This window comes from Coregonus clupeaformis, chromosome 3 (assembly GCF_020615455.1).
Source record: "Coregonus clupeaformis isolate EN_2021a chromosome 3, ASM2061545v1, whole genome shotgun sequence".
NCBI lineage: Eukaryota > Metazoa > Chordata > Actinopteri > Salmoniformes > Salmonidae > Coregonus > Coregonus clupeaformis.
The window spans coordinates 44,362,357-44,387,926 of NC_059194.1; the positions used below are offsets into that span (position 1 = coordinate 44,362,357).

The 25,570-nt window shown below is 42.0% G+C and overlaps 1 protein-coding gene across 1 annotated transcript in view; it reads right to left on the reverse strand.

Moving 5' to 3' along the window:
• The window catches only part of LOC121579071 (protein kinase C-binding protein NELL1-like), a 519,122-nt gene that overhangs the window by 365,864 nt on the left and 127,688 nt on the right, over window positions 1–25,570 (reverse strand). Inside the window, exon 4 of the mRNA XM_041893338.1 lies at window positions 15,369–15,539. Within this exon, the coding sequence (XP_041749272.1) occupies window positions 15,369–15,539 (171 nt within the window). The remainder of the gene's footprint in view (window positions 1–15,368; window positions 15,540–25,570) is intronic.

The following is a 25,570-nucleotide window of genomic DNA, read 5'->3' on the forward strand; positions in this document are numbered from 1 at the left end:
TATACATTACTCCACGTGGGCGAGGATATTGGAAATGTAATCAAAGCCTATTGGATGACAACTTGTTTTTAACCAGGACAGAAGAATTTATAACTCACATTTACCGACAGAACATGCCTTATTGTATGGGACACTTTTAAATGTGCCTTTATAGGCCATGCAATTCAAAATAGTTCATATTAACAAAGTAAATAGAGGGACTAACGGTACAGATAATTAGAAATAAAAACAAACAAAAATAAATGGAGGAACTTGTTCAAGAACGATCAAGTGTAATATATTATACAACATAAAGCGAACTGGATGAAATATGGGGAAAAATGCAACAACTTTTTTTTGATCTTCAACGTAGAAATGCTACCAAAAAGAATGTACTGAAATTTGTTACAAATGACAGTCACCCATGATTCACCAAACAATATTTTGAAAGAGGAAGCAAAGCACTTTAAGCATATGATTTCATTTCAGTCTCATCAATCTCCACCAACCGAAGTTAATTGTAAGGATCTTTTTATATTAATAATGTAAAATTAACACCTGTATAGAAAGACTCATGTGAAAGCCAAATTACAGAGGAGGAACTTCTTGAAGCAATTAAATGTTTAACGTCTGGGAAAACTCCAGGGCTGGATGGCATACCAGTTGAGGTATACCAAACCTTTTTTGATGTACTCAGAGGACCGTTATAAGCATGTTTTAACCACTTCTATAAAAATGGTAGATGATCAGATACTCAACAAGAAGGTCTGATTTCATTATTACTGAAACAGGACCCAAGTGGTAAATGTAAAGATCCTGACCATTCAAAAAATTGGAGGCCCCTTAAACTTCAGTGTTGTGATGCAAAATTTCTAGCAAAATGCATAGCGCATTGAATTAAAAATGTATTGTCGAATATTATTCATCCTAATCAGACAGGTTTTTTACATGGACGATACATTGGAGATAATATAAGAAAAGCACTGGAAACAATAGAACACTATGAAAAATCTGGGAAACCAGGCCTGGTATGCATAGCTGACTTTGAAAAGGCTTTGGATAAAGTACAACTGGAATTTATATGTAAATGCCTGGAATATTTCAATTTTGGAGAATCTCTTATACAATGGGTTAAAGTTATGTATAGTAAGCCTAGGTGTAAAAAGTACAGTTGAAGTCGGAAGTTTACATACACCTTAGCCAAATACATTTAAACTTAGTTTTTCACAATTCCTGACATTTAATCCTAGTAAAAATTCCCTGTCTTAGGTCAATTAGGATCACCACTTTATTCAGAATAATAGTATAGAGAATGATTTATTTCAGCTTTTATTCATTTAATCACATTCCCATTTGGTCAGAAGTTTACATACACTCAATTAGTATTTGGTAGCATTGCCTTTAAATTGTTTAATTTGGGTCAAACATTTCGGGTAGCCTTCCACAAGCTTCCCACAATAAGTTTGGGGAATTATGGCCCATTCCTCCTGACAGAGCTGGTGTAACTGAGTCAGGTTTGTAGGCCTCCTTGCTCGCACACACTTTTTCAGTTCTGCCCACAAATGTTACCTAAGACAGGGAATTTTTACTAGGATTAAATGTCAGCAATTGTGAAAAACTGAGTTTAAATATATTTGGCTAAGGTGTATGTAAACTTTCAACTGTATGCAGATAAATATATACAAAAATATATGGACATTACAACCAAAATTACAACCAAATAATTGCAGCATTACCACAAAAATGGAAGAGGCAAGTGGAATGGGGAGAAATTAAAGAACTTGTCTGTCAGCCCTGCATTAATGACCAAAATTGGTTAAAGAAAATGGTAATAAATAAGGTACACCAGTTTCATTTAAGGACCCAAAAATTGACAGCTGTGCCATATAGATTGCAAAATAGTTGGGAAGAGATTTTCGATGTACCGATTCCAATGCACATGGTTTATGAACTGATGCACAAAATGACGCCGGATTCAAAACTTTGAGCTTTTCATTTTAAATTATTATACAAAATTCTTGCAACTGATAGAATGTTATATATATGGGGGATACAACCATCCCAGCTCTGCAGATTTTGCTGTGAAGAGACAGAATCATTAGATACTATTTTTGGTCGCAGGTTCAGGAATGGCTGAAGAATTGCAACATTTACCTGTAGCTAACTCTGCAAATAGCACAGCTGGGTGATTTGAAAAGTCATAGATCGATCATATAATAATACAAAAAATATTTTTTATTTACAATCTTTAGAATCTATGAGAATAGAAAGGTTCATAAGTTTTGTGAAATATCACAGCACAGTTGAAAAATATATGGCAAATAGAAATCAAAACTGGATGGTGTTCAGAGATATATGGGAGGGGTTTCATGGAGCTGAAGGGTGGGACTACAAATAACAAGATAACAAATATAAAATAAAGTGTGTTCGTAAAAGTGCATTCGGAAAGTATTCAGACCCCTTGACTTCTTCCACATTTTGTTACATTACAGCCTTATTCTAAAATGGAATAAAATGTTTTTTCCTCATCAATCTACACACAATACCCCATAATGACAAAGCAAAAATAGGTTTTTAGAAACTCATCCCGAAGCCACTCCTGTGTTACCTTGGCTATGTGCGTAGGGTCGTTGTCCTGTTGGAAGGTTAACCTTAGCCCCAGTCTGAGGTCCTGAGCGCTCTGGAGCAGGTTTTCATCAAGCATCTCTCTGTACTTTGCTCCGCTCATCTTTCCTCTATCCTGACTAGTCTCCCAGTCCCTGCCTCTGAAAAATATCCCCACAGCATGATGCTGTAACCACCATGCTTCACCGTAGGGATGGTGCCAGGTTTCCGCAAGACGTGATTCTTGGCATTCAGGCCAAAGAGTTCAATCTTGGTTTCATCAGACCAGAGAATCTTGTTTCTCATGGTCTGAGAGTCCTTTAGGTTTCTTTTGGCAAACTCCAAGCGGGCTGTCAAGTGCCTTTTCTGAGGAGTTTCTTCCGTCTGGCCACTCTACAATAAAGGCCTGATTGGTGGATTGCTGCATAGATGGTTGTCCTTCTGGAAGGTTCTCCCATCTCCACAGAGGAACTCTGGAGCTCTGTCAGAGTGACCATCAGGTTCTATGTCACCTCCCTGACCAAGACCCTTCTCCCCCGATTGCTCAGTTTGCCGGGCGGCCAGCTCTAATAAAAGTCTGGTGGTTCCAAACTTCTTCCATTTAAGAATGATGGAGTCCACTGTGTTCTTGGGACCTTCAATGCTGCAGAAATGTTTTGGTAGGCTTCCCCAGATCTCTTTCTCGACACAATCCTGTCTCGCAGCTCTACGGACAATTCCTTCAACCTCATGGTTTGATTTTTGCTCTGACATGCACTGTCAACTGTGGGACGTTCTATAGACAAGTGTGTGCCTTTCCAAATCATGTCCAATCAATTGAATTTACCACATGTGGAATCCAATCAAGTTGTAGAAACACCTCAAGGATGATCAATGGAAACAGGATGCACCTGAGCTCAATTTCGAGTCTCATAGCAAAGGGTCTGAATACTTATTTAAATAAGGTTTAAAAAAAAAAATAATGTTTACGCTTTGTCATTATGGGGTATTGTGTGTAGATTGATGAGGATTTTATTTTATTTTATACATTTAAGAATAAGGCTGTAACATAACAAAATGTGGAAAAAGGGAAGGGGTCTGAATACTTTCCGAATACACTGTAGGTTCAGAAATTTTGTGAAGCAGCACAGTTGGAAAATATATGTCAAATAGAAATCAAAACTGGATGGTCTTCAGAGATACATGGGAGGGGTTGAGGATAGCTGAAGGATGGGACTAAAAACAAACAAAAGATAACTATTGTAAAATGTAAAGGCAATGCTACCAAATACTAATTGAGTGTATGTAAACTTCTGACCCACTGGGAATGTGATGAAATAACTAAAAGCATAAATAAATAATTATATGTATAAGATGGAAGTAGAAGCCTAGGTGTTGTTGTCCATTAGTTTACTCCAATTAGGGAGGGGTGATAGGGTTAGGGGAAAATAATAAAGGAAAATATAAAAGACACCTGGGAGCCAGAAATCTTTCTGATTGAGAGGGGGTCAAATACTTATTTGCCTCATTAAAATGCAAATCAATTTATAACATTTTTAACATGCATTTTTCTGGATTTTTTGGTTGTTATTCTGTCTCTCACTGTTAAAATAAACCTACCATTAAAATTATAGACTGATCATGTCTTTGTCAATGTGCAAACGTACAAAATCAGCAGGGGATCAAATACTTTTTTCCCTCACTGGGAAATCTGTGTCTTACAACCTGATATTTGTTAGACCACCAAATGTATTGGTGAATTAGCTATATTAATCATGTGTTGAATTGCATCCATCTATTCTGCCAACAATGCCTTTGTCACCTGTCTTTGTTCTTGTCTCCACCCCCCTCCAGGTGTCGCCCATCTTCCCCATTATCCCCTGTGCATTTATACCTGTGTTCTCTGTTTGTCTGTTGCCAGTTTGTCTTGTCTCGTCAAGCCTACCAGTGTGTTTTTCGTACTCCTGTTTTCTTGAGCCCTGTTTTCTAGTTTTCCCGGTTTTTATCTTCTTCCTGCCCTGACTCTGAGCCTGCCTCCGTTCTGTACTGTTGACACTGCCCTGGATTACTGACCTCTGCCTGCCCCGACCCTGAGCCTGCCTGCTGCTCTGTACCTTACGGACTCTGCCCTGGGCTACCGACCTCTGCCTGCCCTTGACCTTTCCTTTGCCTGCCCCCTGTTTATATAATAAATATCCGTTATTTGAACTGTCTGCATCTGGGTCTTTTCCTGAGCCGTAATAACCTTATTCTACGTCATGGATTTTTTTGTCAAATAGAACCTATTTTAAAAACGTCTTATAAAGTTGGTTTTGTAGCTTAAACTGGGAATTCAATATTTTATACTGTTATTAAGATTGTCTGTTTGTTTCCTATCAGCAAAGTAGTTAAGATGCTGTCAGTTCCATTTTAAGTTTGTACACTGCAAATGTCCATTTCCCTTGAATATTTTTGCACATTACATATTTTAATATAATAGTCATAACATTATGGACAGTTTTAAACATTATGAACATTATGGACAGTATGAAAAATGTATGCACTCACTAACTGTAAGTCGCTCTGGATAAGAGTGTCTGCTAAATGACAAAAAATGTAAATGTAAACATATTATTTACATATTGTAACAAAGTGTTAACTATCCCAACATTGGAATTTGCATAGGCTCCTAACAGGTTTTGGGACTTTATCACGGTAATTTGCTTATAAATCAGCCTCTGTTTTGGCTGATAGCGCCGCTTTCCAGCTTCAATTGAGTTAGCTTCAGAAGACTCTGGGGTATCAGGTTACATATCCAAAGCCGTGGGAGGCTGTGAAGTCCCACCACAGGAGGTTGGTGACACCTTAATTAGGGAAAACGGGCTCGTGGTATTGACTTGGGTGGAATGGTAACAAATACATCAAACACATGGTTTAGTATGAGCCGTTATCCCCTCAGCAGTCTCCTGTGAGTCCCACCTACACTTTCATTCAATGGTCCTACTGTCTGTCAATTTGTTGCGGAAGGGTACGTCACAGCCTCATATGCCGTGTAGCATTGGACAGCTGAAAGTCTCCCACATCGATAAGAAGTAGTCCCACAACTGGTTCTATATCAAATGTAATAAATAAAAAACTCAAACATTATTTGTAGATATGAAACGAAACCACTTTGTGTTCATCACTGACGGCCAACTTTTATAGGAGATGAAAGCTGAGATTACATAACGAGTTCGTAGAGCTACTAGGAAACTCTCTGTGGGATTCAGGAGGGGAGGGAGAGACGCACATTGTTACAACACTGTATATATACATAATATGACATTTGAAATGTCTTTATTCTTTTGAAACTTCTGAGTGTAATGCTTACTGTTAATATTTATTGTTTATTTCACTTTTGTTTACTATCTACTTCACTTGCTTTGGCAATGTTAACACGTTTCCCATGCCAATAAAGCCCTTAAATTGAATTGAATTGAATTGAGACGAATGAACGAAAGCCGTGCCCTAAAAATAAGGCAACTGTTCCCTACCCACTAGTTACAATGGGGAGAACAAGTATTTGATACACTGCCAATTTTGCAGGTTTTCCTACTAACAAAGCATGTAGAGGTCTGTCATTTTTATCATAGGTACACTTCAACTGTGAGAGACGGAATCTAAAACAAAAATCCAGAAAATCACATAGTATGATTTTTAAGTAATTAATTTGCATTTTAATGCATGACATAAGTATTTGATACATCAGAAAAGCAGAACTTAATATTTGGTACAGAAACCTTTGTTTGCAATTACAGAGATCATACGTTTTCTGTAGGTCTTGACCAGGTTTGCACACACTGCAGCAGGGATTTTGGCCCACTCCTCCATACAGACCTTCTCCAGATCCTTCAGGTTTCGGGGCTGTCGCTGGGCAATACGGACTTTCAGCTCCCTCCAAATATTTTCTATTGGGTTCAGGTCTGGAGACTGGCTAGGCCACTCCAGGACCTTGAGATGCTTCTTACGGAGCCACTCCTTAGTTGCCCTGGCTGTGTGTTTCGGGTCGTTGTCATGCTGGAAGACCCAGCCATGACCCATCTTCAATGCTCTTACTGAGGGAAGGAGGTTGTTGGCCAAGATCTCGCGATACATGGCCCCATCCATCCTCCCCTCAATATGGTGCAGTCGTCCTGTCCCCTTTGCAGAAAAGCATCCCCAAAGAATGATGTTTCCACCTCCATGCTTCACGGTTGGGATGGTGTTCTTGGGGTTGTACTCATCCTTCTTCTTCCTCCAAACACGGCGAGTGGAGTTTAGACCAAAAAGCTATATTTTTGCCTCATCAGACCACATGACCTTCTCCCATTCCTCCTCTGGATCATCCAGATGGTTATTGGCAAACTTCAGACGGGCCTGGACATGCGCTGGCTTGAACAGGTGGACCTTGCGGGCGCTGCAGGATTTTAATCCATGACGGCGTAGTGTGTTACTAATGGTTTTCTTTGAGACTGTGGTCCCAGCTCTCTTCAGGTCATTGACCAGGTCCTGCCGTGTAGTTCTGGGCTGATCCCTCACCTTCCTCATGATCATTGATGCCCCTCGAGGTGAGATCTTGCATGGAGCCCCAGACCGAGGGTGATTGACCGTCATCTTGAACTTCTTCCATTTTCTAATAATTGCGCCAACAGTTGTTGCCTTCTCACCAAGCTGCTTGCCTATTGTCCTGTAGCCCTTCCCAGCCTTGTGCAGGTCTACAATTTTATCCCTATGTCCTTACACAGCTCTCTGGTCTTGGCCATTGTGGAGAGGTTGGAGTCTGTTTGATTGAGTGTGTGGACAGGTGTCTTTTATACAGGTAACGAGTTCAAACAGGTGCAATTTAATACAGGTAATGAGTGGAGAACAGGAGGGCTTCTTAAAGAAAAACTAACAGGTCTGTGAGAGCCGGAATTCTTACTGGTTGGTAGGTGATCAAATACTTATGTCATGCAATAAAATGCAAATGAATTACTTAAAAATCATACAATGTGATTTTCTGGATTTTTGAAGAGACCTGAAGAGAGCTGGGTCCACAGTCTCAAAGAAAACCATTAGTAATACACTACGCCGTCATGGATTAAAATCCTGCAGCGCACGCAAGGTCCCCCTGCTCAAGCCAGCGCATGTCCAGGCCCGTCTGAAGTTTGCCAATGACCATCTGGATGATCCAGAGGAGGAATGGGAGAAGGTCATGTGGTCTGATGAGACAAAAATAGAGCTCCACTCGCCGTGTTTGGATGAAGAAGAAGGATGAGTACAACCCCAAGAACACCATCCCAACCGTGAAGCATGGAGGTGGAAACATCATTCTTTAGGGATGCTTTTCTGCAAAGGGGACAGGACGATTGCACCGTATTGAGGGGAGGATGGATGGGGCCATGTATCGCGAGATCTTGGCCAACAACCTCCTTCCCTCAGTAAGAGCATTGAAGATGGGTCGTGGCTGGGTCTTCCAGCATGACAACGACCCAAAACACACAGCCAGGGCAACTAAGGAGTGGCTCCGTAAGAAGCATCTCAAGGTCCTGGAGTGGCCAAGCCAGTCTCCAGACCTGAACCCAATAGAAAAACTTTGGAGGGAGCTGAATGTCCATATTGCGACAGCCCCGAAACATGGAGGATCTGGAGAAGGTCTGTATGGAGGAGTGGGCCAAAATCCCTGCTGCAAACCTGGTCAAGACCTACAGAAAATGTATGATCTCTGTAATTGCAAACAAAGGTTTCTGTACCAAATATTAAGTTCTGCTTAAAATGCAAATTCATTACTTAAAAATCATACAATGTGATTTTCTGGATTTTTGTTTTAGATTCCGTCTCTCACAGTTGAAGTGTACCCATGATAAAAAAATGACAGACCTCTACATGCTTTGTAAGTAGGAAAACCTTCAAAATTGGCAGTGTATCAAATACTTGTTCTCCCCACTGTATATACACTGCTCAAAAAAATAAAGGGAACACTTAAACAACACAATGTAACTCCAAGTCAATCACACTTCTGTGAAATCAAACTGTCCACTTAGGAAGCAACACTGATTGACAATAGATTTCACATGCTGTTGTGCAAATGGAATAGACAACAGTTGGAAATTATAGGCAATTAGCAAGACACCCCCAATAAAGAAATGGTTCTGCAGGTGGTGACCACAGGTCACTTCTCAGTTCCTATGCTTCCTGGCTGATGTTTTGGTCACTTTTGAATGCTGGCGGAGCTTTCACTCTAGTGGTAGCATGAGACGGAGTCTACAACCCACACAAGTGGCTCAGGTAGTGCAGCTCATCCAGGATGGCACATCAATGCGAGCTGTGGCAAGAAGGTTTGCTGTGTCTGTCAGCGTAGTGTCCAGAGCATGGAGGCGCTACCAGGAGACAGGCCAGTACATCAGGAGACGTGGAGGAAGCCGTAGGAGGGCAACAACCCAGCAGCAGGACCGCTACCTCCGCCTTTGTGCAAGGAGGAGCAGGAGGAGCACTGCCAGAGCCCTGCAAAATGACCTCCAGCAGGCCACAAATGTGCATGTGTCTGCTCAAACGGTCAGAAACAGACTCCATGAGGGTGGTATGAGGGCCCGACGTCCACAGGTGGGGATTGTGCTTACAGCCCAACACCGTGCAGGACGTTTGGCATTTGCCAGAGAACACCAAGATTGGCAAATTCGCCACTGGCGCCCTGTGCTCTTCACAGATGAAAGCAGGTTCACACTGAGCACATGTGACAGATGTGACAGAGTCTGGAGACGCCGTGGAGAACGTTCTGCTGCCTGCAGCATCCTCCAGCATGACCGGTTTGGCGGTGGGTCAGTCATGGTGTGGGGTGGCATTTCTTTGGGGGGCCGCACAGCCCTCCATGTACTCGCCAGAGGTAGCCTGACTGCCATTAGGTACCGAGATGAGATCCTCAGACCCCTTGTGAGACCATATGCTGGTGCGGTTGGCCCTGGGTTCCTCCTGATGCAAGACAATGCTAGACCTCATGTGGCTGGAGTTTGTCAGCAGTTCCTGCAAGAGGAAGGCATTGATGCTATGGACTGGCCCGCCCGTTCCCCAGACCTGAATCCAATTGAGCACATCTGGGACATCATGTCTCGCTCCATCCACCAACGCCACGTTGCACCACAGACTGTCCAGGAGTTGGCGGATGCTTTAGTCCAGGTCTGGGAGGAGATCCCTCAGGAAACCATCTGCCACCTCATCAGGAGCATGCCCAGGCATTGTAGGGAGGTCATACAGGCACGTGGAGGCCACACACAATACTGAGCCTCATTTTGACTTGTTTTAAGGACATTTAATCAAAGTTGGATCAGCCTGTAGTGTGGTTTTCCACTTTAATTTTGAGGGTGACTCCAAATCCAGACCTCCATGGGTTGATACATTTGATTTCCATTGATAATTTTTGTGTGATGTTGTTGTCAGCACATTCAACTATGTAAAGAAAAAAGTATTTAATAAGATTATTTCATTCATTCAGATCTAGGATGTGTTGTTTAAGTGTTCCCAATTTTTTTTTTAGCTGTATACAGTGGGCAAAAAAGGATTTAGTCAGCCACCAATTGTGCAAGTTCTCCCACTTAAAAAGATGAAATAGGTCTGTAATTTTCATCATAGGTACACGTCAACTATGACAGACAAAATGAGAATTTTTTCTCCAGAAAATCACATTGTAGAATTTTTTATTAATTTATTTGCAAATTATGGTGGAAAATAAATATTTGGTCAATAACAAAAGTTTCTCAATACTTTGTTATATACCCTTTGTTGGCAATGACACAGGTCAAACGTTTTATGTAAGTCTTCACAAGGTTTTCACACACTGTTGCTGGTATTTTGGCCCATTCCTCCATGCAGATCTCCTCTAGAGCAGTGATGTTTTGGGGCTGTCGCTGGGCAACACGGACTTTCAACTCCCTCCAAAGATTTTCTATGGGGTTGAGATCTGGAGACTGGTTAGGCCACTCCAGGACCTTGAAATGCTTCTTACGAAGCCACTCCTTCGTTGCCCGGGCGGTGTGTTTGGGATCATTGTCATGCTGAAAGACCCAGCCACGTTTCATCTTCAATGCCCTTGCTGATGGAAGGAGGTTTTCACTCAAAATCTCACGATACATGGCCCCATTCATTCTTTCCTTTACACGGATCAGTCGTCCTGGTCCCTTTGCAGAAAAACAGCCCCAAAGCATGATGTTTCCACCCCCATGCTTCACAGTAGGTATGGTGTTCTTTGGATACAACTCAGCATTCTTTGTCCTCCAAACACGATGAGTTGAGTTTTTACCAAAAAGTTATATTTTGGTTTCATCTGACCATATGACATTCTCCCAATCCTTTTCTGGATCATACAAATGCACTCTAGCAAACTTCAGACGGGCCTGGACATGTACTGGCTTAAGCAGGGGGAAACGTCTGCACTGCAGGATTTGAGTCCCTGGCGGCGTAGTGTGTTACTGATGGTAGGCTTTGTTACTTTGGTCCCAGCTCTCTGCAGGTCTTTCACTAGGTCCCCCCGTGTGGTTCTGGGATTTTTGCTCACCGTTCTTGTGATCATTTTGACCCCACGGGGTGAAATCTTGCGTGGAGCCCCAGATCGAGGGAGATTATCAGTGGTCTTGTATGTCTTCCATTTCCTAATAATTGCTCCCACAGTTGATTTCTTCAAACCAAGCTGCTTACCTATTGCAGATTCAGTCTTCCCAGCCTGGTGCAGGTCTACAATTTTGTTTCTGGTGTCCTTTGACAGCTCTTTGGTCTTGGCCATAGTGGAGTTGGGAGTGTGACTGTTTGAGGTTGTGGACAGTGTCTTTTATACTGATAACGAGTGGAGGACATAGGAGCCTCTTAAAGAAGAAGTTACAGGTCTGTGAGAGCCAGAAATCTTGCTTGTTTGTCGGTGACCAAATACTTATTTTCCACCATATTTTGCAAATAAATTCATAAAAAATCCTACAATGTGATTTTCTGGATTTTTTTCCCTCAATTTGTCTGTCATAGTTGATGTGTACCTATGATGAAAATTACAGGCCTCTCTCATCTTTTTAAATGGGAGAACTTGCACAATTGGTGGCTGACTAAATACTTTTTTCCCCCACTGTATATATACAAAAGGGATGCAACATGAAAAACATTTGGTTTCTGTATCAATCTGTGGACTAATGAAAAATATACCAAAAGATAGTGTGAGTGGAGTTCCCCTTTAAATGACATTAATAGTACTGCAGTTTAATTAATTTTTTTCTATTTTACGGAGAATTTAAATGGTTACTTTCCATTATTTAAAAGAAAATCTGTCATCTTAAACAGATAATTTATATTAATGTTATTTAAGAAACCAATATTTCCCTCTCTTCCTGTAGAAAATCTCAAATATTATATTAAAAAAGGGTGAAAATACTGGCAGTTTCATAACATTGAAATTATTTGTTTTTTTAAAGACAACATTCATGATGCAACATAACATCAATTGAACCAAAACTGAAATGATTGAGCAACAGTAAACAAAAAAAAAAATGCTGGGTTGTTTGGATGACCCAACTGCTGGGTTGCAGGCATTGATGCTGGTTTATTGAGATATGACCCAGCGGTTTAGATCAGAATACTGTAGGCGTGGCTTAGTAGTCATTCTGGTTCATCTGTTCTGTGACATTGTTATCACATGCTAAAGTTGAACAATGACAGTTTTGTAGCTTTAACCTTTTCACACAAACCAACAAACGGGTGTGATCATTCTACAGTGGACCCTGCAGCGTACGCTCAAACCGGTGGGATTAGAATGCTTATTTAGAACATCCAGTTTCTATTGACGCAACAGTCAGCATTTGAGCTTGCCACAAAGTCCTTACAAAGTTATGTGACCCGTTTATTTTTGGATGCAATGTTCAGACATTCACAGAAGTAGCAACAGCATACACAATCATCCAAACACGAAAATTAGTCCTAGCGCTAACTGAGGAAATATTGACATAACACAAGCGGTCATATTTAGATAAATCTCAGCTGAGAGAAACCACAATATGAATGTGCTAATAGCAATTGTTATTTATAATTCATCACGTCACGGGTGAGCTCAACATTGATCAAAATAATTGAGTAAAACACTTTCTAGAAATCAAAAGTAATCCGACGATGGGTAGTTTGTGTGCGCCGTCATGTTTGTTTTTTCACGTCAACAGAAGATAATAAAAGGAGACAAGATGAGTTTGGTCTGTTTGCAGTATGCATATTGAAGGGGGTGTGTCATCTACAATCATTCACTTCCCTTAATTCACTTCCGGAAGTTTACTCGAAAGATAAGTGAACCAGTCCTTCACCTCATCTTTGGTCTGACAGACATTTCCGTGACACCCAGAATGCATTGTATAATGTCAACAAACATGGCGCCACACATAGCTGCCAAATAGTTTAGCATTAGCTCATTATAATCAGTACAACAAAATACCCAAAAAGTATTTTACACACATCATTTGTGTCCATTACAATCTATGCAATACTCTGAATGCATTATGTGTCACCTGTACTTGAAAACGTGAATAAAACTGTAAATACATTATGCTCCATACACACAGTGGCTTGTGAAAGTATTCACCCCCCCCCCCTTGGCATTTTTCCTATTTTGTTGCCTTACAACCTGGAATTAAAAAATGGATTTTTGCGGGGTTTGTATCATTTGATTTACACAACATGCCTACCACTTTGAAGATGCAATTTTTTTTTATTGGGAAACAAACAAGGAATAAGACAAAAAAACAGAAAACTTGAGCGTGCATAACTATTCACCGCCCCAAAGTCAATACTTTGTAGAGCCACCTGTTGCAGCAATTACAGCTGCAAGTCTCTTGGGGTATGTCTCTATAAGCTTGGCACATCTAGCCACTGGGATTTCTGCCCATTCTTCAAGGCAAAACTGCTCCAGCTCCTTCAAGTTGGATGGGTTCCGCTGGTGTACAGCAATCTTTAAGTCATACCACAGATGCCCTCTCTTGGCAGGTTTGTTGTAGTGCCATATTCTTTCAATTTCTTAATAATGGATTTAGTGGTGCTCCGTGGGATGTACAACGTTTCTGATATTTTTTTTATAACCCAACCCTGATCTGTACTTCTCCACAACTTTGTCCCTGCCCTGTTTAGAGAGCTCCTTGGTCTTCATTGTGCCGCTTGCTTCGTGGTGCCCCTTGCTTAGTGGTGTTGCAGACTCTGGGAACATTCAGAACAGGTGTATATATATACTGAGATCATGTGACACCTAAATAAAGTCCACCTGTGTGCAATCTAACTAATTATGTGACTTCTGAAGGTAATTGGTTGCACCATATCTTATTTAGGGGCTTCATAGCAAAGGGGGTGAATACATATGCACGCACCACTTTTCACTTCACTAATTTGGACTATATTCTGTATGTCCATTAAATGAAATCCAAATAGAAATCCATTTAAATTACAACAAACGCAACAAAATAGGAAAAACACCAAGGGGGATGAATACTTTTGCAAGGCACTGTACTGTATGCTACAGTAGAAACGACAACACAATATACAGAAAATAAGGCACTTACTTTGATAGGAACACACACATGCCCAACGTTATTATTTGTAAGGAAAACAACAATGTAACAATGCGAGCGCCAGCCAGAAAATGTGCCAGTTCGTGCAAGACTGCGCAAATGTCTGCATACTTCATGTGCGGAAAAAAATGGGGAAGAGGGAAATTTGTCCTGCTCAGTAAAGCCTCAAACATAAATTGTCCGCAACATTGAAATGGGCTACTTCTATATGAATTAATGAGGAGACGGAACACACCTCAATTCAAACTGTTGTTAGAAAATACAACTTGTTAAAAAGTTATTTGAAATTGACAAGTTGAAACACAGCCTATAGATAATTAGCAGGCAGTGCGTGTTAAGTGTCCTGTTGCGTAACAATCACATTTTGGAGCAGTGAGTGCATTCTAACATCACGTGCATAAAACAACTCACGCTGCGGCGACCGTTAGAGATATTTGGAACTCACGTGTGAAAACGTTAATGAGACTCTGTGTGTGTGTGTGTGTGTGTGTGTGTGTGTGTGTGTGTGTGTGTGTGTGTGTGTCTGTGCGCGTGTCTCTCTGCGTGCATATGTGTGTACATAAGTATGTGTATGTGTAGATGTGACACAGATACATATCCCTACAGTCTACAGCTTGCCTCTCTTATCCCACACTGTCTGCAGCCTGTCACCAGAACAACAATAAGTGTTAACAAATATTTACCTTGATGAGCACACACTGCTTATCAGTTTTGTCACTTCTCGGGGACACTTGTGAGACTCGCTGAATGCTCAAAGGGAACATGGCAATTGGAGACAGCTGGAAATATCACAGCCTCTCAACATGCCCGTGTGTGTGTGTGTGTGTGTGTGTGTGTTTGTTTGTGTGTGTGGTGGAAGCTGTGGTGCTTGTGTGTGTTTATATATGTTTGCGTGTGTGTGTAACCTACTGCATGTGCACGAGTGCATTAGTGTACATGTGTGTGCATCCACCTGTGAGTTCCTACAGTGTTAGTTCAAAGCAGTATCAGCAGTTTCACCTCTGGTAACATCTTGCAAGCAAAGAAGCCATTTTAGGCTAAAGGTGACATGAGTGTTGTCAGTTATAGAAACACCTCTTCACCGCTGAGGTTCAAGCTGATGCTTCCATTGCCTGACTTTCAGTCTGTATTACTGCTTGTACTTGTAGGTAGCATGGAATGTACTTGTAGCACTAATGGAGTGGGGTAGATTGTATGTTACCCAATAGGTGTGCGTGCTTGCGCGTACATATGTTTACGCCTGTGTGTGTCTTTTACCTGTTGCAGTCGACATGCAGCAATAGGTGTGTAGCGCTGATGGTGAGGGCTATCTTGTGCCACTGGCCGTCGGCTAGTCGGTATGGGAAGGACTCTGAGCGAGGCTTGCCTTTGTAGCGGTAGTGGTAGCGGATCTCCTCCCTCAGCCCACTGCTCTCCAGCTCAAAGTAACTGCAGGGGAGGAGAGGGCAAAGGTTACAGGTAGAGTTCAGAGATCACCGAAGCGCTTACAGCCCCTGAGCAATATGGAGAAGGATTTAGCTTGGGGCTATGAGGTGATGCAATGGGGGAATGTGGTGTGTTAATATTCAACATACATACACTATTGGTCAAAAGTTTTAGAACACCTACTCATTCAAGGGTTTTTCTTTATTTTTACTATTTTCTAAATTGTAGAATAATAGTGAAGACATCAAAACTATGAAATAACACATATGGAATCATGTGGTAAGCAAAAAAGTGTTAAACAAATCAAAATATATTTTATATTTGAGATTCTTCAAATAGCCACCCTTTGCCTTGATGACAGCTTAGCACACTCTTGGCATTGGATATGATTTGGAAAGGCACACACCTGTCTATATAATGTCCCACAGTTGAAAATGCATGTCAGAGCAAAAACCAAGCCATGAGGTCGAAGGAATTGTCCGTAGAGCTCCGAGACAGATTGTGTCAAGGCACAGATCTGGGGAAGGGTTCCAAAAAATGTCTGCAACATTTAAGGTCCCCAGGAACACTATGGCCTCCACCATTCTTAAATGGAAGAAGTTTGGAACACCAAGACGCTTCCTAGAGCTGGCCGCCCGGCCAAACTGAGCAATTGGGGGAGAAGGGCCTTGGTCAGGGAGGTCACTATGACAGAGCTCCAGATTTCCTCTTTGGAGATGGGAGAACCTTCCAGAAGGACAACCATCTCTGCAGCAATCCACCAATCAGGCCTTTATGGTAGAGTGACCAGACGGAAGCCACTCCTCAGTAAAAGGCACATAACAGCCTGCTTAGAGTTTGCCAAAAGGCACCTAAAGACTCTCAGACCATGAGAAACAAGATTTTCTGGTCTGATGAAACCAAGATTGAACTCTTTGGCCTGAATTCCAAGTATCACGTCTGGAGGAAACCTGGCACCATCCCTACAGTGAAGCATGGTGGTGGCAGCATCATGCTGTGGGGATGTTTTTCAGCGGCAGTGTCTGGGAGACTAGTCATAATCGAGGGAAAGATGAACGGATCAAAGTACAGAGAGATCCTTGATAAAAACCTGCTCCAGAGCGCTCAGTACCTCAGAAGGTTCACCTTCCAACAGGACAAGGACTCTAATCACACAGGCAAGCTAACGCAGGAGTGGCTTCGGGACAAGTCTCTGAATGTCCTTGAGTGGACCAGCCAGAGCCCGGACTTGAACCATATCTAACATCTCTAGAGAGACCTGAAAATAGCTGTGCAGCGACACTCCCCATCCATCCTGACAGAGCTTAAGATGAAGAATGGGAGAAACTCCCAAAATACAGGTGTACCAAGCTTGTAGTGTCATACCCAAGAAGACTCAAGGCTGTAACCAAAGGTGCTTCAACAAAGTACTGAGTAAAGGGTCTGAATACATACGTAAATGTGATATTGAAGTTCTATATTTGTAATACATTTGCAAAACAAATCTAAAAACCTGTTTTTGTTTTGTTATGGGGTATTGTGTGTAGATTGATGAGGAAATACATTTTAGAATAAGGCTGTAACGTAACAAAGTAGAAAAAGTCAAGGGGTCTGAATAATTTCCGAATGCACAGTATATGGATAATATCCCCTATTTACATGAAATGTACTTAGAAGTAGGGATAATTGGCATCTTGGAGCTGTTTGTTATCATAATGCCTGCATTAAAACATGTGAATAAAGTCTTTCATACAAAAAGCAAGAGGGAAAACAAGCCAGATAATAACGCACACAACAAAATAATAATCTAAAAAGACATTTGAGGTTCGACTGACAGGAGAAGAGTAAAGAAGAGAAAAGAACAGGAGAGAACAGGAGAGAAGAGGAGAGAAGAGAAGAGAACCAAAGAAAACAGAAAAGAGTCGGCTGCCTGTCTGAAGAAGAAGACAACTAGAAGGAGAAAATTACAAAAGGACAGCAGGAGAGAGAGTGAGCTACCAGAGGAGAATGAGAGGAGGAGTGTGGGAGTGTGTCTCTAAAGCCGTCTGTCTCTAATCCTGTCCAGCATTGCACACACAGGGAGGAGCAGCACCATAAACCTTCAATGGGGCATAAGGACCCAGGCCCAGAACTCTCCTTACCCTCTGAACCTCCTACAGCTCCTGCCCTCCCCACACTGTCACTCAGGCTCTGATCAGACACGCTAAATTAAGAGCCAGGCGGCCACAGCCAGCACCCAGGAAACTGTAGCCAGCCAGCCGTGACATTTATTTTTCCTCAAAAACTGCTGCACACTGGCCCTTTGAAACAACCCCCAGCTTTCCGTTTCCAATCCCCAGACACCACCACACATGCAAATGCACATACGTAAGCACACACAGTACATTCATACACAAGGCCAGCGGGCAAAATTTGGCATGTGATGTCTTAATTCTGTCTGAGAAGACATCATATTCCCAGATTACAACCAACTGGTCCAGTACAACCAGGTATAGACACATTTTTCGCTTTCAAGATGTCTTGGGAAGGATATAACATTTTGGTTATCTGGTTGCTACACAGATGTTAGCAAAACTTCCTTATACAACCAGTATACAACCTGACTACGACCTCATAACATATTTTATCTCTGAAACCCAGAACGGAAATCTCGGAGCAGATACTCAATTAAATTCTGTGGGGAGAAAAGATACTAGAACGAAGCAGAGTGGTAGTTGACCCTAGAGATCTTCTCAGGTCCTTTTATAACATACTTCCATGTCGTCTTAATCAACAAATTACCTAAAAACACTTTCTAAATGTCAAATTATTTGCATGAACAGATTATCGCATGGAATGTACGTCATGATTATCAGCCAAAGAGCCGATTCCAACGGACTTTCTTCAACTAACCCAACTTTTAAGATAGTGAAAAGCTGTTGTGTAACGTTTTGTTTGAACAAGAGCAGGAGAAAAGAACACCAAATTAAGTTTTATCAACTGCCCAAGGACCAGGTTGACCGGAATGGTCGGTAGTGGAAAGACATAGGAAGAAGAGGGATCATGATACAGAAAGCAGTGGAGCATCTAGTAAAGAAAGCATAAAGAGGGCCAAGGTAGGAAGCAAGAGTAATGATGTGTTAGAGTGGAAAGTGGTGATAGTGTTTGATGAGACTACAGGGCCTCACTTACAACCTATCCGACTAACTAATGCCATAGAGAAAGAGGTAGGTGAAGTGAAATGAGCTTGGTTCATTGGAAATGGTAGATTGTTAATATTGTGTGGTAGCCAGGCTCAGCAAGAGAAGATTCTGAAAATGGAAAAGCTTAATGGCAATAAGATTAAAAGCCATGTCCCTGGTGCTTATGCTAGATTGCCACAGTCATCACTGGGGTCCCAATATCTATGTCCACAGATGATAGGATTCCTTAGTTTCAATATTAGAGAATTTGTCCCATATGCACTGCAGTGTTTTAAATGCCAAAGAATGGGACATGTGGCTGCTCAGTGTAAAGGAAAGAAAAGATGTGCCATGTGTGGAGGGGCACATGATTAAGGTGAATGTGGAAGCAATATGAAGGTTAAGTGCTGTAATTGTGGGGGAGAACACAGTGCAGCATTTGGTGGATGCCAGGTACAGAGAGAGGCTAGAGAGGATCAGAGATATTGGACCCCTACAAATCAGCTGGGCTAGACAATCTGGACCATTTCTTTCTAAAATTAGCCGCAGAAATTGTCGCAACCCCTATTACTAGCCTGTTCAACCTCTATTTTGTATCGTCTGAGATCCCCAGAGATTGGAAAGCTGCCGCGGTCATCCCCCTCTTCAAAGGGGGTGACACTCTAGATCCAAACTGTTACAAACCTATATCCATCCTGCCCTGCCTTTCGAAACTATTTGAAAGCCAAGTTAACAAACAGATCACCGACCATTTCGAATCCCACCATACCTTCTCCGCTATGCAATCTGGTTTCCGAGCTAGTTATGGGTGCACCTCAGCCACACTCAAGGTCCTAAATGATATAATAACCGCAATCGATAAAAGACAGTACTGTGCAGCCGTCTTCATTGACCTGGCCAAGACTTTTGACTTTTCAACTTCAATTTCAGTTCTCGGGCCGACTCTATTCTCTGTGTATATCAATGATGTCGCTCTTGCTGCTGGTGACTCTCTTGCTGCTGGTAGAAGTTAAGGATTAATTTGGTTTTGAATTGTATTTTCATGGTAGTACAGAATTGGGCAGAACATGATTGATCGTACATTCCAGCAGAGTAGGTGGCGGCATGCACTTTAAACGTTTGTTTGCGGACCGCCATGATATCATAGAAGAAAAGAAGAAGAAGGACCAGGTTAGACGAACCACATGATTTCAGCCTATATTACGCCGCGATGATGATGGAAAGCTGTGGACTCCGGTTATTCGATACATCCAGTGTTCAAGCGGTTCATCGCTGGTAAGTCGCTAACACTTGTTTGTATCTAACAAGCTATGTGTATTGCGTAAAGCTTGCTGTAGTCAGCTTGTAGTAAGGACTAGTGAGCAGTATCAATCCAAATAACAGCTATAATATTATTCTGCATTTGGATATATATGCAAACCTAGAGATTCCATCAAATAGGTGTAGATATCGCCATAGGCTACTTTGGGCCATTTGGTAGGGTTGTCTCCCCATCTGGTCTCCGGAAAGTTAAAAGTATATATAAGAAAGCCAAAAATAATCAAGTTTTCTAAATACCTAGACCATTCAAGGGTAGGGAAATACTGGAAGTAGTTACGTGACATATCTAAGACAAGCAAATTACTGTAGATCGAGATGAACTTCTCTCACTAACCAGCCAGCTAACATCAGCTCTGTAACAGGTGAAAAAGCTAGCTGTAAACAAACAGTGACAAATGTAAAATGTGACAGCTTTACTAGCTTTACTGTCAGTGTTAGCAGGTTGGGTAACAAATTAGAGTGGCAGAATAAGTGTCATGAAAATAATTTGTTGTTGTGACAGCAAAGTATGTAAATAACGACACGTGAGGCTGCTGAAAACGTTTATTGAAATGACACAAAAGTGTCAGTAGTTTGCTTAGGATGATACTAAAGTTAGGCTAATTACATGGGAGTCATAGGCAGCATTCCTCCTCCTCCAAACACGGTGAGTTGAGTTGATGCTAAAGAGCTCAATTTTGGTCTCATCTGACCACAACACTTTCACCCAGTTCTCCTCTGAATCATTCAGATGTTCATTGGCAAACTTCAGACGGGCCTGTATATGTGCTTTCTTGAGCAGTGGGACCTTGCGGGAGAGGTGAGATCTTGCATGGAGCCCCAGGCCGAGGGAGATTGACAGTTCTTTTGTGTTTCTTCCATTTGCGAATAATCGCACCAACTGTTGTCACCTTCTCACCAAGCTGCTTGGCGATGGTCTTGTAGCCCATTCCAGCCTTGTGTAGGTCTACAATCTTGTCCCTGACATCCTTGGAGAGCTCTTTGGTCTTGGCCATGGTGGAGAGTTTGGAATCTGATTGATTGATTTCTTCTGTGGACAGGTGTCTTTTATACAGGTAACAAACTGAGATTAGGAGCACTCCCTTTAAGAGTGTGCTCCTAATCTCAGCTCGTTACTTGTATAAAAGACACCTGGGAGCCAGAAATCTTTCTGATTGAGAGGGGGTCAAATTCTTATTTCCCTCATTAAAATGCAAATCAATTTATAACATTTTTGACATGCGTTTTTCTGGATTATTTTGTTGTTATTCTGTCTCTCACTGTTCAAATAAACCTACCATTAAAATTATAGACTGATCATTTCTTTGTCAGTAGGCAAACATACAAAATCAGTAGGGTATCAAATACTCTTTTCCCTCACTGTATCTAGGCAAGCCAAAAAGTGTTAACTGTAGTGTCAGTTCATTTTCAGGGTCATAGTACTTCAGTACTGGTGGTTTGTCAATGGTGTCTTTGATCTTGAGGAACACCTGTTCGTACGTCTTAGTCCAATCCCACAGATTTTATTTGTGTGGCAGCTGTCTCAGTAACACACAGTTGTCAACTCCCTTATTAGTGAGAGACTGCTAAGAGAGCATAACCTGACATTAGACAAATATTCAGATATAGGGATATGTAGAGCTGCTGAGTGGTCACGTGAGAACAGTACATTTTTTTAAGGTAATACAGTTGAGGAAGTACATGCAATGAAACATAGAGCGAAGAAAGAAAAGGACCAATATGAAATCTCAGGCATATCCTGTGGGAAAACACATGAGAGGAATAAAAATAAATGCCCAGCTTTTGGAAAGCAGTATAAAAAGTGTGGGCTGGACAATCATTTTGCTGTGCATGTCAAAGCAAGGGAAAGGCAAATCATTGCATAACGTGACTGAGACAGATGAGAAATATGAGGAGATTCTGAGTGTTACTACAGAGACTGTAAACACAGTAAAGGACAGTACAGACAAGAGACCTAGTCAGTTGTTTGCAGCAATACTCATTGACAAAAAAATGGAGAGATGTCAGTTAGATTGTAACATACTCTGTTTCACGGAATCATGGCACTCTCCGGATATACTGTCCCCGTCCATACAGCCAGCCGGGTTCTCAGTACATAGAGCAGACAGGAATAAAGAACTCTCTGGGAAGAAGAAAGGCGGTGGTGTATGTTTCATGATTAACTACTCATGGTGTGATTGTAATAATTTACAGGAACTCAAGTCCTTTTGTCCACCTGACCTAGAATATCTCACTATCAAATGTCAACCGTATTACCTCCCAAGATAATTATCTTCAGTTATAGTAACAGCCGTGTACATTCCCCCTCAAGCCGATACCACGACGGCCCTCAAGGAACTACACTGGACTTTGTGCAAACTGGAAACCACATATCTTGAGGCCGCATTTATTGTAACTGGGGATTTTAACAAAGCAAATTTGAGGAAAACACTACCGAAGTTCTATCAACACATTCTCTGTAGTACACATTCTCTGTAGGGCCTTGTAGCCAGTAACAATTACAACCATTGTTACTGGCTACAAGGCCCTCCCCCGCTCTCCCTTCGGCAAATCAGATGACTATTTAATTTTGGTCCTCCCTTCCTATAGGCAGAAACTCAAACAGGAAGTACCCGTGCTAAGGTCTATTCAACACTGGTCAGACCAATCAGAACCCATGCTTCAAGATTGTTTTGATCACGCGGACTGGGATATGTTCCTGGTTGCCTCTGAGAATAACATTGACGTATACACGGACACGGTGACTGAGTTCATCAGGAAGTGTGTAGGGGATGTTGTTCCCACTGTGACTATTCAAACCTACCCAAACCAAAAACTGTGGCTAGATGGCAGCATTCACGCAAAACTGAAAGTGCGAACCAACGCAATTAACCAAGGCAAGGTGACTGGGAATATGGTTGAATACAAGCAGTGTAATAATTCCCCCCGTAAGGCAATCAAACAGGCAAAACATCAATACAGAGACAAAGTGGAGTTGCAATTCAATGGCTCAACATGAGATGTATGTGGCAGGGTCTACAGACAATCACGGATTACAAAGGGAAAGGTTGACCAGATCTGACACAAAATATGTCAGAGATGAGAGAGACACAGGTCCAAGTTGGGTCGGATCTGTATCAGACCCAAATGAATCCGAAACATAAGAAATGCAGTTTCTATATAGTTCGATGGAGAATATTATGAGGTTTTCAAAAATGTTTTCCTTATTTCTGTTTACCAAATATTTGAGTAGGATAAATTTTTTTACATGATGATTGCGTGCCAGACATCAGCGCATAATTCAGTTTTGTCCGTAACTAGGGCTCTAAAGTGTGACCAAACATGCAATCAATATGTGTTGTTGTGTGACCTTGAGTTTTATTTCAGGAGCACCGTGCGACAAAAAACATTATCGTACATAACAATCTGTGCATAACAATATTTCACTGCAACACTCTTCTCTACAATGCTCAAACAAGACAGGCTGAAAAAAATCACCCAGATAATAATTGTTGTGATTAGGCTTCGCTTTACCTCAGCCTCCGATAGAGTCCTCTCTCTCACTCCTGCGGCTGCCTCGGCCACACACAAAGCCCTGCCCGGCCGCCGCCTGTCACTCAACAGGCACACAGACAGTTCTTCCACACTGTGCCTGTTTCTCTCAGCATGCACTTAACAGATTCTCCCAAAACATCAATAAGATGCTGGATATGAATCCACATATTTTTTCTCTATTATAATATTAGTTTGTGTATCTTAATTTCTGCAAAACGCCAGTTAGTTAATCTAAGGAAGCTGGCATGTGCCTAAATAATGCTAATCTTTCATTTCTTTTTAACTTTTTAACTTTTAATAACCGTTTAATCAAAACTCTACATTTAACACATTTACCAACGTCGTAGTTTTTTCCTCGCTCAACTTTTTTCATTAAACTTTTTTCACCCTTTCACGCTTTAGTACCTGGATACCAACAACCGAGCCAGGCTATGAAGAGATCAACTCATACAACGCTCTCTATAAAACTACTAAAGGAAAGTGCTAATTTCCAGCGTATGAGTGTGACTCCAATTGTTGGCTAGTAAATGATGTAATTGTACGTTTTGTATCCCCCACGACTACAGACACTGGGGACAGGCCTGACACAGCTCTGAGAGGCTACACCGAACACAAACACGCAGCCGGGCCGGTGCGTAGAAAGGAACAGCAGGCGACCTGCCACTGATAACCGACCCAGACATCACCACAGTTGTGTGGGGGGCTGGTGGGGGCGTCCGCGGCCATGGAGGGAGCACCTAAGTCCCCGGCAGAGCCGGGAAATGTTGGTTCCCTTGGACTGTCGGCGTGCAGCAGTGAAAACTCATTTGAATCTGCTGGGGACTCCTGAGCTAATAAATGTATAACATGTGACATGTTCGTTGTTGTCACGGGGAAAGATCCGATGGATACCTTCATTTATGAAAAATTTATTGAACTTGATGCAGCTAAAGAATGGATTATTACTCTTCATGAAGAAATTAAAAATCTGACCAAGTGACTGAATAAGGATTATATGAGACTATCGGCATCTTTCAATGCTTCCTATCAAAACATCCTAGAGGATCATAGTGGGACCTTCCTGGACTATGGTCAATTTCAGCCACTGCACCCCTCTACTAGCTTGAACCAGAAAATGGCTGCTCACTGTTTGACTCCAGGTGAGCGTAAATGGATGTGTGTCAGAACCAGAAAGAAGGAGAATAATCGCTCTCTGCGCGCCTGAATTCTTCCTCCGCGTCCGGATTTAAGACTTTCAAATCACTTTGAGCCCCTTTACCAGCTGTCCTCTGCCGGGACCTTGGGTGTTCCCTCCATGGCTGTGGATGACCCTCCAGCTACCTCTCCCTGTCCTAGTCAATCAACTGCCTGGGCACAGCCTGGACCACCACAGCCCTCCTCCGCTGGCCCATGCTCTCTGGATTAGAGCTCTGTCCCTTTGGCGATTGTGGCCTGCACGCAGCCGGCGTCTCAGCAGCCCTCTTCTCAGGTGAGTTCTGTGGCTCTGGCCTCGCAATCTGCTTCGAGACACGGCAGAGGCCGGATCATTCCGGCGATTGTGATAGGGAGTTCGATGGTGAGGCATATATCTGTACCTGGGGCAAAAGTTCAGGATATCACCAGGTTGATTCCTCAGGCTGTGAGTCAGTCACAGGGGGCTGATACTGTCATGGTTCATGTGGGGTCAAATTACATTATGAAGGGCAGCTCACAACAGCTGAAGATGGATTTTAAAGAACTGATTGGGTCACTACTTGACACCAACGAACGCCCTATAATATCTGGCCCTCTGCCCTCCCTAAATCGTGGCATTGAACGGTTCAGCAGACTTTTAGCCCTCCATTACTGGCTACGAGACTATTGCAGCTCTGTGGGTGTAACATTTATTGACAATTTTGATACCTTCTGCAAACAAAGCTCATATTATAAGGAGGATGGGATCCACCCAAATCATTTGGGTTCCTGGATCCTTTCACAGTATTATTAGGTTATAACATTTACAGAAAAGACAGAAATGCCAATGGGGGCGGTGTTGCGGTCTCATGTTAAATACTGTAGAAG